The sequence below is a fragment of the Perna viridis genome, chromosome 7 (assembly GCF_037379345.1).
Source record: "Perna viridis isolate PV_CMFRI_1.1 ecotype Kerala chromosome 7, ASM3737934v1, whole genome shotgun sequence".
Taxonomy (NCBI): domain Eukaryota; kingdom Metazoa; phylum Mollusca; class Bivalvia; order Mytilida; family Mytilidae; genus Perna; species Perna viridis.
In genome coordinates this window covers 32,381,547-32,395,602 of record NC_142451.1, presented here as the reverse complement: position 1 = coordinate 32,395,602, position 14,056 = coordinate 32,381,547, and the positions used below count along the sequence as shown (strand labels likewise).

The 14,056-nt window shown below is 31.1% G+C and overlaps 1 protein-coding gene across 7 annotated transcripts in view; it reads right to left on the bottom strand.

Annotated features, from left to right (window-relative positions):
• Positions 1 to 1,654: 1,654 nt before the first annotated feature.
• The window catches only part of LOC148612342 (uncharacterized), a 41,256-nt gene continuing 28,854 nt past the window's right edge, over positions 1,655 to 14,056 (bottom strand). For 6 of the 7 annotated variants that reach the window (XM_088593685.1, XM_088593683.1, XM_088593684.1 and 3 more), the window contains 7 exons: positions 12,935 to 13,000; positions 11,985 to 12,041; positions 6,821 to 6,918; positions 5,853 to 5,988; positions 5,269 to 5,364; positions 4,103 to 4,219; positions 2,474 to 2,860 (listed from right to left, as the gene is read on the bottom strand). In XM_088593685.1, coding sequence (XP_088449811.1) covers positions 2,622 to 2,860; positions 4,103 to 4,219; positions 5,269 to 5,364; positions 5,853 to 5,988; positions 6,821 to 6,918; positions 11,985 to 12,041; positions 12,935 to 13,000 — 809 coding nt within the window. In that variant the 3' untranslated portion in view covers positions 2,474 to 2,621. Of the gene's footprint in view, positions 2,861 to 4,102; positions 4,220 to 5,268; positions 5,365 to 5,852; positions 5,989 to 6,820; positions 6,919 to 11,984; positions 12,042 to 12,934; positions 13,001 to 14,056 lie in introns of all 7 variants that reach the window. The other variant, XM_088593682.1, reaches the window with a different exon arrangement.

The following is a 14,056-nucleotide window of genomic DNA, read 5'->3' as shown; positions in this document are numbered from 1 at the left end:
ATTTTGTGGGGTTTGATATGCATAAATCACATCTGGTCTTATTTTAATCTTTATTAAGACTGCTACTTAATCTAAACATCGGTCAGAAAACTCAAAAAAACTCTTCTATACCACATTCTAGATTCAGTCATACAATATCAAAATACATTTTACCCGCGACAAAATACAAAAACTAAAAATACAGAAATTTCTAGCGACTGAAAATATTCTTTAATAAGCTTTAAATTGTACGTAACACTGGACAGGCACAACATTACAAATCAAAGAAAAATGACAAATAAAGATCGAAGTTTGCCTCTACACTATACATAACAAAAGTCAATTATGATTTTAAGTACTTGTACATTTAGTACCAATTTGTAGAAAAATCAGACAATGCCAACAGTAGGGATAATTCATTGCACAGAAAAAAAACCCTCTTTACACCATACCTTAATGTAACTTTAGTCCATTATGCATAAATATTATATAGATTGTACATAAATTTGGCACTTTGTAAGAGTTTTCATTCTTTTGGAGAAACTGTAACTTTATTTACCCATATCAAGAACGATAACCCTTGCAAAGTACCAATTTCATGCACAATCTTTTAAGTTTTTATCTCAATAGTGAAACAATGAAATGGCGAACTCATTTGAGACTGGTAATGTGGTCTATTATATGAAAGTAAATTTGGTAAATTTTTGGTTTTTCATATGCGTGAATAACCTTCTGTTTGATATGTTTTTTGACTGCTACTTTTATGCATATTCAAAAATGTAACTGAACAAGTACAAAGAATGATTAACATAACGACAAAATAACCCGAAATTGTTTTCCCATAGGCTACGAAAGGTTATCATACACTTGATTATAGTAAAAATAACAATGGTACATGTATACAGGGAAAGTAACCTGGAATTTGAGGCTCAAAATTGCAAGCATTGGTGACATCACACTACGAAATATAACCAAACTGGGAGTGCTGGATACTTGTACCACACTTTCAATCAAAATTAGTTCTATGGCACATCACTAAAAAAAATTGTTTAGCCTTGCTTTTGTACTGAAGTAGCATAGCAGTCCTTATAAACATCGTACATTTGATTATAGTAAAAATAACAATGGTACATGTCTACAGGGAAAGTAACCTTTTTTTTAGGCTTTCTTTTGTACTTAAGTAGCATAGCAGTCTTTATAAACATTTTTTTAGCCTTGCTTTTGTACTGAAGTAGCATAGCAGTCTTTATAAACATCGTACACTTGATTATAGTAAAAATAACAATGGTACATGTATACAGGGAAAGTAACCTGGAATTTGAGGCTCAAAATTGCAAGCATTGGTGACATCACACTACAAAAAATAACCAAACTGGGAGTGCTGGATACTTGTACCAGACTTTCAATCAAAATTAGTTCTATGGCACATCACTAAAAAAAATTTTTTTTGCCTTGCTTTTGTACTGAAGTAGCATAGCAGTCTTTATAAACATCAGACAGAAGGCGATTCATGCATGTCAAAAACCTGACAAAGTCACTTTTATTTCTTGTTCAGAAGCAGTAACAGACCACAAACCTAGTCTAAGTTTTTCATTTGGTTGTTGTGCTTCTGAAATAAAAATATATATACCAATTGATTATGAAATTGGCACTTTGCAGGAGTTATCATTCTTGATTTTGTTTGATTTTGTTTGATTTTGTCGATTTTAGTGGGAGATGAATGTGTGTGGTTTCCTCAGAAATGCAAATCAAAATACAAAAAGGACAATCATTATATAAAAATATACCATATGAATAAATGAACATCATTTGTTCGGTGAGTCTTTCTACACTATGAATCATGAATTATTTAATATGGACTGGTACTTAAATTTTGATTTTTTTAATCAAATTTGTTTGATATCATTTCTCAGCATGATTGTTTTTCGATAATAAAAACTGGTATATCCATGGTAATTTATCAATTAGCTATATTTCAATACTATAATAAGTGCACCAAACTAAATTGAAGCAAATTTAAGCAGCTATCAGCATGGGGCTAATACCCATTTATTCAGTACCGGTTTGTGAATAAGCAAGCACATAATAATACCGTTTGAAAATGAGTTTGCTACTAGATCAGGCAAACACGATAATTCAATTGTTACGTTATTGAACTTGCAACAATGATAAAAAAGTAATGAAATGACATTTTGGTATTCCAATGCTTCAAAGCATTTCTGACCACATGTTGAATTAATCCAGAATTAATAATGAATCAATAATTATTCTTATTAAGTTATAGACCAGTGAGACAATTAATATACATAGTTATGATAAGTGGCAATAAATGACAAATGCTTTGAAATGCAATGTCAAATTAATTTTTTACTAACTTGAGCGAAGCTATTGGTCTTTATTCTTGTTGTAATATTAACACTTTGGTGTTGGTTTAATACAATGTCCATTATTATTATGTTTTGTTCTCTTTAAATCCATAAATATGTAATGAATTGGTTATCTATATTGAAAATATTGCCTCATAACAGCCTTCCACCCACACCAGCCTTAGACGAGGGCTGATACCATGAGCAAAACAGAAATTGTAACTTAATAACCTATTTTAAATAATAAGTCAACAGCATAAAGATAATTGTAGCTTGTTAACAGTGAATAGCATTAACACTAAACATTTCTTTTATCAAAGGATGAAATTTTATGGACGGATGACGACGAACAAAATTATGAAACAAAGGCATGAAATCAACTCTCAGAGTGTTCAGGTCTCCTACTAAGCTCAAAAACTCCACATACTGATCTTCTGTTATGTTCTCAATTATGTAGCCAAGTATCTGTGTTTTCAGTGACTGTATTGTCTTTCCATTTTGTAGGCTCATAGAATCTACAAAAAATTAAGTTGTTCAAAATGATATTCATTAAGATGTAAAAAGTCTTTACTATAATTCAATACCAATTTTGCATATTTACATTATTTTTCAAAATTAATTTGCAAATTGATGATGCTAATTTATTCACTCCATTATTGGGACTCTGGCAACACTTTTGTCAGCAACCTTATGTAAATGACCCTTTAAATTTTGGAAAGTGATATGCCAGTAGCGTCAAAAAATGTCATCAAAGGTTTTGCTGTAAAAAATGATTCAACTTTTGTTTAAAATGAAATTACAATGTATTTTAATGCCATATAATAAAAGAATGCAAAAAAAAATAATTACTACTCATGAGTATCAAAATAAAAGGGAAGAGTTCAAGGGTCAGAGGAAATTTGGACAGTTAAAAGGTACTTCTTATAAACATCTTATTTATCATTAAAGGTTCTGCATATTTATTTTGCTGATATTTCCTTTTTAATAAAAAAGCTGATAAAATGAACGTGTAATATATCAATGTATTTGCACAGAAGTTTTAATCATTGCATTCTGATACAATACTACTGCACTGTTGTCAAGTGTAAATACCAAATGAATAATACAAGTCAGGCCAAAATACATTTTTTGTTGTGGAATCTGCCTCGTTGAGAAATTTGAAAGTAAGAAATGTAATGCACTAGGTCAATATGAAGTTCCGATCGACAATTAAACGACTTTAAACAACAAGTTTAATATAAAATAGATTTTGTTAAGAGAATGCTTTGTGTCCATGTCAATCATCTGTGTTTCCTGTTTTCATGTTCAGGCTATGTCTTTTTTGTATGTTGGCGTACTTGAATTGCTCCAGTACTGAAGCTTCAGTATTAATGCCGATATGCAAGCACAAAAGGATTCCTAAAATATCCATTGCTACCTACTACAAGGTTAATTGCATTATTTAATTATCATTATTATTATTATTATTATCATCATTATTTATTGAGGTGAATATGATTCATTTAAGATTACCATATAACGCTAGCAATCCTATGGAAAATGAATAACTGCTCAGGACAATTTTACCAACATAAGTGCAACTGACATATTGTTCAGTAAAGCGTGTAATTTTCACGGTTGCAAATTGGGATATTAATTTTTTTGCCTCCGAAGATACAGCCTACTGGAGATTACTATGACATATATTAGACAAGTTTTTTCGCAATACCCCAACCTAGCAAAATAAGGGAAAATATCCTGCCATACAGTATGGTTACCTCCATTTGTAAGAATAAAGGCAAGAACAATTTCTACACAACAGTTCAACTGCATAAATTGTTGTAGGATGAGAGCAGTTTTTATGCATCTAGCAAAGAAAAATTGCTCAGTTCGACCTGAAATATACATAAATATCTTTATATAAAAAAGTTCCAACATACATTTAAAGAATAAAATAAATAACAGCGGAATATCACATAAAATCATAATATTCAATATGAGCGCTCTCAGCCTCTGACTCTCAAGATGGTTATTACTCATCGTTAACAGCAACGTATGTGACACAACATTATAAGAAAACGATATCTGTGTACTTTCACTTTCGATTAAAAGACAGCTAGAACAGCTGGTCATCCTTGGCTACACACATTTGCTTGCCATCCAGGAATATTAAAAAAACTGGAATATTGGAAATTATGCTTGTCCACATGTATCGAAACGTTCACTTCTGAGTTCAGTTTTGGACAAGGGATCCCTATATTTGTTGTTTATGGACCCTTTGGTTATGCTTTTATTACACACACTTCAATAATTCTTTTTTGAAGGATTGTGTCCATTTAATATAGGAAAATATGTCACTCGCTTTTCCATGAAAAGGAATCTGAAAAAACTTCAGGGAAAAAAACACATATTCCGATTATAGAAACTTGAAATAATGTGAGCGAGCTAAAACCACTCCCAGCATCAAATAGACATAAAAGTTAAACCTTTAAGTAGGAATATCTACCTTTACAGGAATATCTACCTTTACAGGAATCAGAAGCATACAGTTATTACATTTATTCCTGCACATTTACATGCAGCACCTAACCTTTCTACGGAATTAAATTAAAATACTTTAACCATTTAAGGAGTTATTAGTACTTATAAAGTTATAATATGGTAAACTCTAAAGTTGGATGTCATCTCTATTCTGGTATTGCACAATGAATATATTCATACATACCTACATATGATTCTTACCCATCTTTTGAAATTCACATCAAATTTAAGGATTTAATTGTGCAAACAGGATAAGTGCACAGACAAACTGATGAAAAAACAGACAGTCGAGAAGTTTCATAGTATTCACCCAACAACTCTGTTGCAGTGGTATAATAAATTATTTCAAGAATTCAAAAACTAAGATATTTTCTTTTAAAAAATATGAAATCAGCATGCTTACCTAATTTTTGTTGCAACTTAGAAAGAAAAACTTGATTACTAAATGCGTTGTCCTTCAAAAAGTCGGAAAGCAGAACCAGTAATGCCTGGAAACATCCTTAAAAAAATTGAGATGTGTCAAAACATTTAAGAAATTATTATATACTTATATTTTACACATTTTATGATACTGATAAATTAACAAGGAAATATAAAACTTTTTTAGCAGTTTATGGTGATTTTTTTTTATATTCCATGTCACATTATCTTGGTGACACTATCATTGAAATTGTCTACCAAAATAAATAAAAACTTATATCCCAAACCTTCAAATTCAAATCCAAACTTCCTGTTTGTTAAGTAATAAACATATTTGTGCTAAAATTTATAAGACGAAGAAACAGTTAATAACAGCAAGCCAATATATGACCAACAAACTCTAATTTCTGTTTAAAGCTTAATTTAAAAAAAAGTGTAAAAGGTATAAAGACAAGTCTCTTTTCTATAACCATAAACAAAGCTTCAAATACTTAAAGTGTAAAGAAACTAAGCATACAAACATACAGCATGATCAAATTCTCTTTTCAAAATCTTTATTCAACTTACCATTCTTTAGTAAAGATATTTGATCAGACTCAGAAAATGATGTAAACCCAGGAAATAACTGAGTAAAATTAATCACTTGTGCCAAACCAGATAATATCAAGTTGTCAAAAACTTCTGTCCATATCTCTTCAATGCTCTGTAATAACAGTAAATCAGAGTTTTAACAAAGGGCTATGGAAACTCAACTTGACTGCATACAAGTTATTCCTTTATTACAAGTAAGCAAAAGCTCATGCAGATTAATTGCCTAATTTTTAAATGAACATGAATCTTAAATTAGAAATGGACTTCCATTCATCAATGTTGCAAATTTTGTTGCCAATGGCTTAGTATGAAGAAAGATATATGACAGTTTAGCCAAATGAGTCCCAATGTCATCTTGTTACAGAAACTTTGAGTAATCAAAGCTGTTTGCTTAGCAATCTTAGCTCAGGAAAAGTAGATACTTATAGAATTTTTTTTTACAGATCAACGCAGTTTCAATATCTTCAGAAGATGAAATGACATTTTTCAATCAAGTGGAACAAAACATGGATCATTTGTAGAAACCTTCCGAGTGAGGTTTAAATCAATGAAATAGATTCTGACGAGTGAAACCTTAAAAGAAATAGTTATGAGACCATGCCAAATGCTTGCATGGGCTCACATGAGTAATATTAAATGAAAACCTGAAAAATGGATGATTGTGGGTTGCTACATGTAGATTAAAGAATACATAAGCTTTAATAGTTGCCTCGACAATAAATCAAACTAAGCACTCACTCTGATATCCAGTCTCGACTTTAAAACTGCAGTTTTTGAAAAATCAGCAATCAATTACAAAGCTAATACGCGAGTCGAAAATATTACTCCTTTGAATTGATAATAATACCCCTACATTTAAATGCATATGACATACATTACATAACTAATATATAGCAGTGAAACGGCTCCTTTTAATGTATAACAATATATGCAATTTGAATTACCATTCGTTCAAACATACTAGCATCTGCCAAGCTCCCTCCTGTTCCTCCATTGCTACAGGAATGTTCCCATGCTTTCCTAAGCATCTTTAAAAACCTTTCTATGAAATTAAAGTAATGACAGCTAATAATAAGAAACAATTTTTGTTGAAAACAGTAAGTTTATACACATATAGTAGAAAACAGCAGTATAATAATATATAGATGATTCAAACAACTGATATACATATTTAAATAAAAATGAAAGGAAATGTGAGCAGGCTCAAAACATGAATGTCTTCACATTGACTCTGAACATGAAACAAGAGGCTTCCAGGAGCCTAAATCGCTCACCTGGTTAAAGTTTGTCTTTCAAGAGCAATACATTTAACAAGGAGTGTCCAACAATTTTCACTCAAGAAGACTTTAGTAGGACAATCATAAGGATCATTTCAGTGATAGAAAGTTTCTTTCTACCTATCATAGTTTTAAAAACATTGGCAGAAAACTGTAAAAAAAAAAACGTCGTTTTTTATCTTTCAATTAAATTAATTAAAAATTTTGCTAAACCTTACAGTTTTGGAGATATATGCAAAAAACTACTATCTGACCTCTTTATTCTATTTTCAGTAACGGTGGCCATGTTTTTCAACGGATCAAAAATTCCCCACATCAGTTCTATACAGAAAACACCGAGGAACATTCAAAGTAAGTTTAGTTCCAATTGGTCAAGTAGTGACAGAGGTAAAGATTTTTTAAAGAGATAACATTAAAAACAAAAAAAAAACATCTAAAAAGGGCATTAACTCCAACATGGCTCAACAGTTTAACCACAGATAGATCTCATCATGCTGAACACTTTATTCTATGTCAGAATATGGCTAAACCTAACAGTTTTGGAGATATATGCAAAAAACTGTCTGACCCCTTTGTTCTATTTTTATTAATGACGGCCATGTTTTTCGACGGATCAAAAATCCCCACATCAGTTCTATGCAGGATACCCCAAGAAACATTCATACCAAGTCTGGTTACAATAAGTCTAGTGGTGTCAGAGGAGAATATTTTTAAAAAAAAACATTAACAATAGCAAAAAAAAAATGTCCAAAAAGGACAATATTTCCAAGATATCTTAACAAATCAAAATGAAAATTTGACCACATATAGATCTAATCATGTTGAGCACTTTAACCTAGTTAGAATGTGGCTAAACCTAACAGTTTTGGAGAAATATGCAAAAAACTACTGTCTGAAACCTTTGTTATATTTTTAGTAACGGTGGCCATGTTTTTGGCAAATCAAAAATCTCCACACCAGTTCTATGCAGAATTACCCAAGGAACATTCACACCAAGTTTGGTTCCAATTGGTCAAGTAGTGTAGAGGAGAAGAGTTTTGAAAAATTGTTAACGACGGACAACGACGGACGTCAAGTGATGGCAATTGCTCACATGGCCATCGACCAGGTGAACTAAAAATGCTTTACCATTCCTTGCAAATAGTTAGACTCAAACTACCTTGTCTAATCAAACTACACTGAATGGTTCAAAAGTTTTATTCAAAATACACAGAAAGACAAACTACATCCCTTCAGCACCTGCATATGGAGTTTTTATTTACTTTATGATCTTTGTTGTGTTCGTCTTTTTTCCATGTCTGATCTTTGTCCCTTGATTGCATTCTTTTGATTCCGCTAGAATTTTAGTTTCCTTGATTACTCTCATATATGGATCAGTTGCTTGATATGCTTTTCAGGACACTCTTTTATATAACTGAAAACATTCACCACTAAACAATTGGGACATGTATGGACATACCATTTAAGCTTGAAACAGCTCATATTTGGATTGTCTCAAATTTCTGACACAATAAGCGATTTGAGTTTGACCACAAGTAAAGTGACCTCTTTTTGCTTAATCCATTCTAGCCTTCCATCACGATATGGTACCTTGTGGAAAAATATCAAAGAGATCCTCCATCAATGATATGGTACTTTGAGGTACAATTCAAAGAAATCCATTCCCTTATACTCAGGTAAATGTCAAGCCATCAAGACAAAGCTTGTGTCTGGTACCTTTGTTATGGCCCCTTATTCCTAAATGGTCATGTCACAACCCCAAGATTCATTAAAAAATGTTTGTGGTAGCATGGCACATAGTGGTACAATATCAAAAAGATAATTTCAATTTTACTTAGGTTATTATCTGAATACTAAAATGACTTGTTTCTCTGGACAAAGATGCCACAGATGAAAACACCAGTGACAAGAAGCACTTACGGATGTTTTGGGGGGTGTCTACTAGACTGAAATTCTTGACCTAGTTAGAAAGTAGTAAAATGTGGATATGATATAGACTATTTGTAACGTTTGTGCCTTATTTAGGAGCAACAAGCAAATCTATTTCATTAAATAAAATATACAAAATGCTTCACAATATCAAGATAGTACACAGGCTTTCGTTCGGTGCATGAGCTTGCATCTCATGATAAAAGAGCAACTAAATTATGAACTTATAATTAGATTGTGCAATGCAGGCTTTTGTTTCTAAATATAGACCATATATCTGTATGTTCTACATTTTTATTCAGCAGGAGATAAACTACCTTGCTTTCTTTTTAAACATCTGCTTTCCAGAAAAAAGGGCACCTAAATCTTCCTATCCCCCCCCCAAAAAAAAAACAAACAAAAAAAACATTCATTTTTTTTTTTCGCATAATGCACATAGAACAATGAGGTAAAAGAGTAATCAAGGGAACCGAGGTTATAGCGGTAATCAAAAGAATGTAATCCAGGGACAAAGACCAGACGTGGAAAACAGACATACACAACAAAGAACATAAAGTAACTAAAATCAAACATACAAAGTAAGAAAAGCAAATGAGAAACTCAGACTCCACTAAAAACTGGGAGCATGGACCAGGTGCACCAGTAGGGTAAGCGTCCTCTGTTTTTCTAGAAACACCCGCGGAGTTGCTCATAAAAAGTTAAATAACATAAAATTTATATCACATGATTATTCATCTTTTCAGGTAATAAAACTTAAGAACAATTTGGAGTATTTTGGATGATGATATATCATGATAAGCTTAAACAATGAATTTAACTTCCTTACAAAGTATAAAAAAAATCATGTATTATAAAGGAAAACCATGCAAAAAACCAGGAAATACAAACATGCCACTACAAACACAGCAAAAGTACCATAAAAAGTAAATCACAGCGTTTGAAGAAACCTAGATAATTTGTGCTAGGTTGTATTATGTACAGCTCCATTCAAACTTATAAAAAGTAATTTGGTGCTTCACAGACATCCTCTCACTTCTTGTGTTTAGGAGTGAAAGAGGCAATAACTCTGAGACATTTCTAAACCTTTGCCTAGTTTTAAGTTCGTCCAATTTTTAGCTATCAAAATTTATTAAAATAATGAATTTTTGCTGCTAAATTTTGATAGAAATATCTATATGTATATTTACAGGTCATACAGAGAAAAAAACTACAGTGACTTTCTTACAACCTGGACACATTTTTGCTATCAATCTGCTGAACAATACGAAAATTGATAAAGCTTTTTGGGAGTAAAAACTGGCAAGTTGCCAGAGTTAATGAAAACAATCACCATTGAAACTTTTAATGACCAGCTCCCTGGGTTAGTTTTGAATGGTTGGAGTAATTAAAATTTAATTAATTAATTTTCGTTTTATATTTTGTTGGAAAGATTCAATAAAGGTAACAAAAATTACCAAACAACATGAAAAACATTATTTAGACAAGTATATTAAAATCACAATTTTTATTCTAAGCTACATTCCATAGAAGTCTTAAAAATTACAATAAAAATAAGACCTTAGTTAATGTTTATTCCCTCCTTCATTTAATTAGATGAGTCCTAATAAGGTGCCAGTTTAGTGAGAAGTGTATAACTCCTATTATAGTTATGGAACAAGTAATAAGTTTTACATTCATATGAATCTTGTTTTTTCAAAAGTGTTATTAGTTAAGTAAACTCTATAAAATTTGAAGTATTATCATTGGAATAAGATTGTTTGATATTAACTGCACTGGATTTCGTAGTTTTGGATTAAGTTCCACGATAAATATAATTTTCATTTGTGTTGTAGTTATGACTAACAATCCTACAATATTTTAACCAAATCCATTGAGGGTTTCTGAGGAGTTGCAGCCACAAAGTGTGATTGGCACACAGACATCAGTATTTCTTTATCCCCCTTTCGTATTGCGGAGGGAGCCAAAACATTCGGAATAAGTGCAATTATATAACTGAAATTAAATAAATATTTTGACTATGTTGTAGTGCTATTGTAATTGTGTGCTTTACGTGAAAGGTTTTCATTGAAATTACACTTCTGAATTAAGTTCATTAATGTTCGTCAGAACAATATATACATATATAATTTGGAATTGGAACTAGTTAAGTATGATATCTCAATGTATATATTTTGAATTAAAAATCCGGTATTCAATTAATTCAGATTTGAGACAAAATGATTTAAATCGAGTATATTATAACCTCAAAAGCATAGTTTATTTCATGAAAATGTTACTTAATCATTTATTTCTTAATCTTTAACTAGCAACTTTAAATTTGGTATCAAGTTGGGGATCTGTATGTTTAAAGCTTTTTTTTCTTGGATTTTTGTTATTTATAAATTATTCACAACTTTTGTTTTCCACATTATATTTTTTATGTTATCAAGAACAAGTGCTAAAGAACGCCTAATGTAACGTGTGTGCAGAACTTTTTCCGCGCATGAGTTACATCTTAATTTGTTCTCGACAAGTGATCATATTGTGGTTATTCATGATAACAAATTGATTATCCTTTTTATCATATTCCATTCTTTGTTGATGTTTTCAATATAATTTAAATTCTCGTGTACAACAGATTGATATTCATGTTGTGACTTTTTCACGGGAGAAATTACTGAAACATTTTACACAGGGAAAATTCGGTAAATCACTGCTATTTATATTATAATTATTTATAGTTTTCTGCAAATTTGGTAAGAAAAGAGTGTAATGGTTATAGGAAGATCATTGTAGAACTCCGGCAAAAGTATCGCTTCGGTACAGAAAACTTAGAGAACAGTGATATCAGTAAAAGTTTTGAGGACTCGATGTCGCTTGATAAATATAATAAACACCATTACTGTACTGATAATTTACCTACTTTTAACAGGATCTGTTATATTTTCAGCACAGTCTAAAAATCCAGAATCTGTTTTGCCTGAAAGTTTACAATAAAACGTCTTTGATGAGAATAGGTGTAACATATATATTCCAAATTTTCATTTGTCATATTCTTCATTGTATAGGGGCTTTATTCAAACTAATATACAGATTTCATGGACATAGATATCCTCTGATTCCAAGTATTAGGTGTAAAACAGGACACAAATTGAGATATATATTTCTTTTTTTTAACTGCAGCCACAATTTTTCATAAATTGTTTTGCATGGCAAAGTTTAATATAAAGTATTGTATGATCACAGAGTTTGGAGTCTGAATAGTTAGAAGAAGTATGGACACAACATTCAAACAATACAGCTCTGAATTGGAATTGTGGTCTCATGTTTGACAGGTTATAATCTTCTGACCAGAATAAAAGTGTTCAATGAACTTGCGAGCACACAAATTAACTTGGAAATTTATACAGTTTAAAAACTGTACATTTCGGATCTCTTGTTTCCCCAATACTTTTAAAAAGCAAGGACCACAACCCTTTAAATCTATCAAAGCCTTCCCTTTATGGTTTGAATATGGAATATAATTTCAAAAGATCTAAAGATCTATATACTTTTATTCAAACCAGAAACCCAGAAAATCTTGATTTTGAATTTTATTCAAGTCATGAACCCCAAAACTCATCAAAACTTTCCTTTGGTGGTATGCATTTTGTGGTATAAGTTCAAAGAAATCCAAACACCATTACTCAAAGGAAGGTTTTAATCTATGAAAAAATCGTAGCACTGTTCACTTTGTAAACTCCTTTGTCCACACCACTCGAAAATATCTTAAGTGATATTAAACATATAAAAAAGTCATATGGGTGAAAGAAAATGAATTGTTAAGTATTACTGTGGAAAAATTGGCTGTTAATCAGTTAATTTAAAAGTCACCTATTTTTACACCAGGATTTATTTCATCTTCACAAGAAACTGAGTATCCGGAATCTAAAGTTTTGCCTGAAAATTTACAATAATACACATTTTATGCAAAACAGGAACAATGTTCATATTCAAAATTATTTATCAAACATTTAATTCCCTATGGAAAAACATATTGCCTTTCAAACAGTTCCGAGCCCTTATCTAATAAAAATATTATAAAATATGTTTTTTCCTAATATCCATGGTGTACGAGAAAAAGTAGATTTCCTATAAAGCATTTTAACAGAAATAAATTCATCCAAAAGTAGGATAGTTATGGCATATGGCATGTTGTGTTGTATTTAAGATGCAGTCCTTCTAAAACTCAGACAGAAAGTGATTTATGCATGTCAATAGCCAACTGAATTCAGTTTTATTTCTTGTTCAGAAACAGTAACTGATCACATAACCAGGTCTAGTTTTTTCATTTGGTTGTTTTACTTTTGAGATAAAAATTATATATAATGTATGTGAAATTTGCAAGTTTGCAAGAGTTATCATTCTTTATTTGGCTTCATTTGGTTGATTTTACTGGGAGATAAATGTATGATTTCCATAAAGTGCAGATCTAAATGCAGAAAGTATGTGAAAGTATATCACACGTAGACTAAAATGTATCATTTGTTTGGTGGGTTTTTCTTGACCGTGAATCACTTAACCATTGATAATGTCTGGTACTTAAAATCAATGAAAACATGCTTAATTACAATTCATTACACGGGAACAACAGAACAAACTCTAATTCTATTATGTTCAAAGAAAGATAACACCAATTAATCAGAACATTTTTCTGTGGATTGGAACTACTTAAAATGGGCTTAACGTTTGTATATATTATCCTATTACACTGAACTTCGAACTTGAACTGTATTTTATGATCATTAAGAAAACACAAAGTTTAAAAAGATTCATAGATATCTTCTAAAGTTATCATCTGGAAACTGTCGGGGGGCGGACGGACAGATGGACAAAAGGACAGGTTCACAACTTTTCTGAGGATATTACATAATACATCGCCCCTCCCTGCCATAGGGTATAAAAAAAAGAACTTTTGCACTATTATGTACTGTAAAGGGCTTTATTAAAACAAGG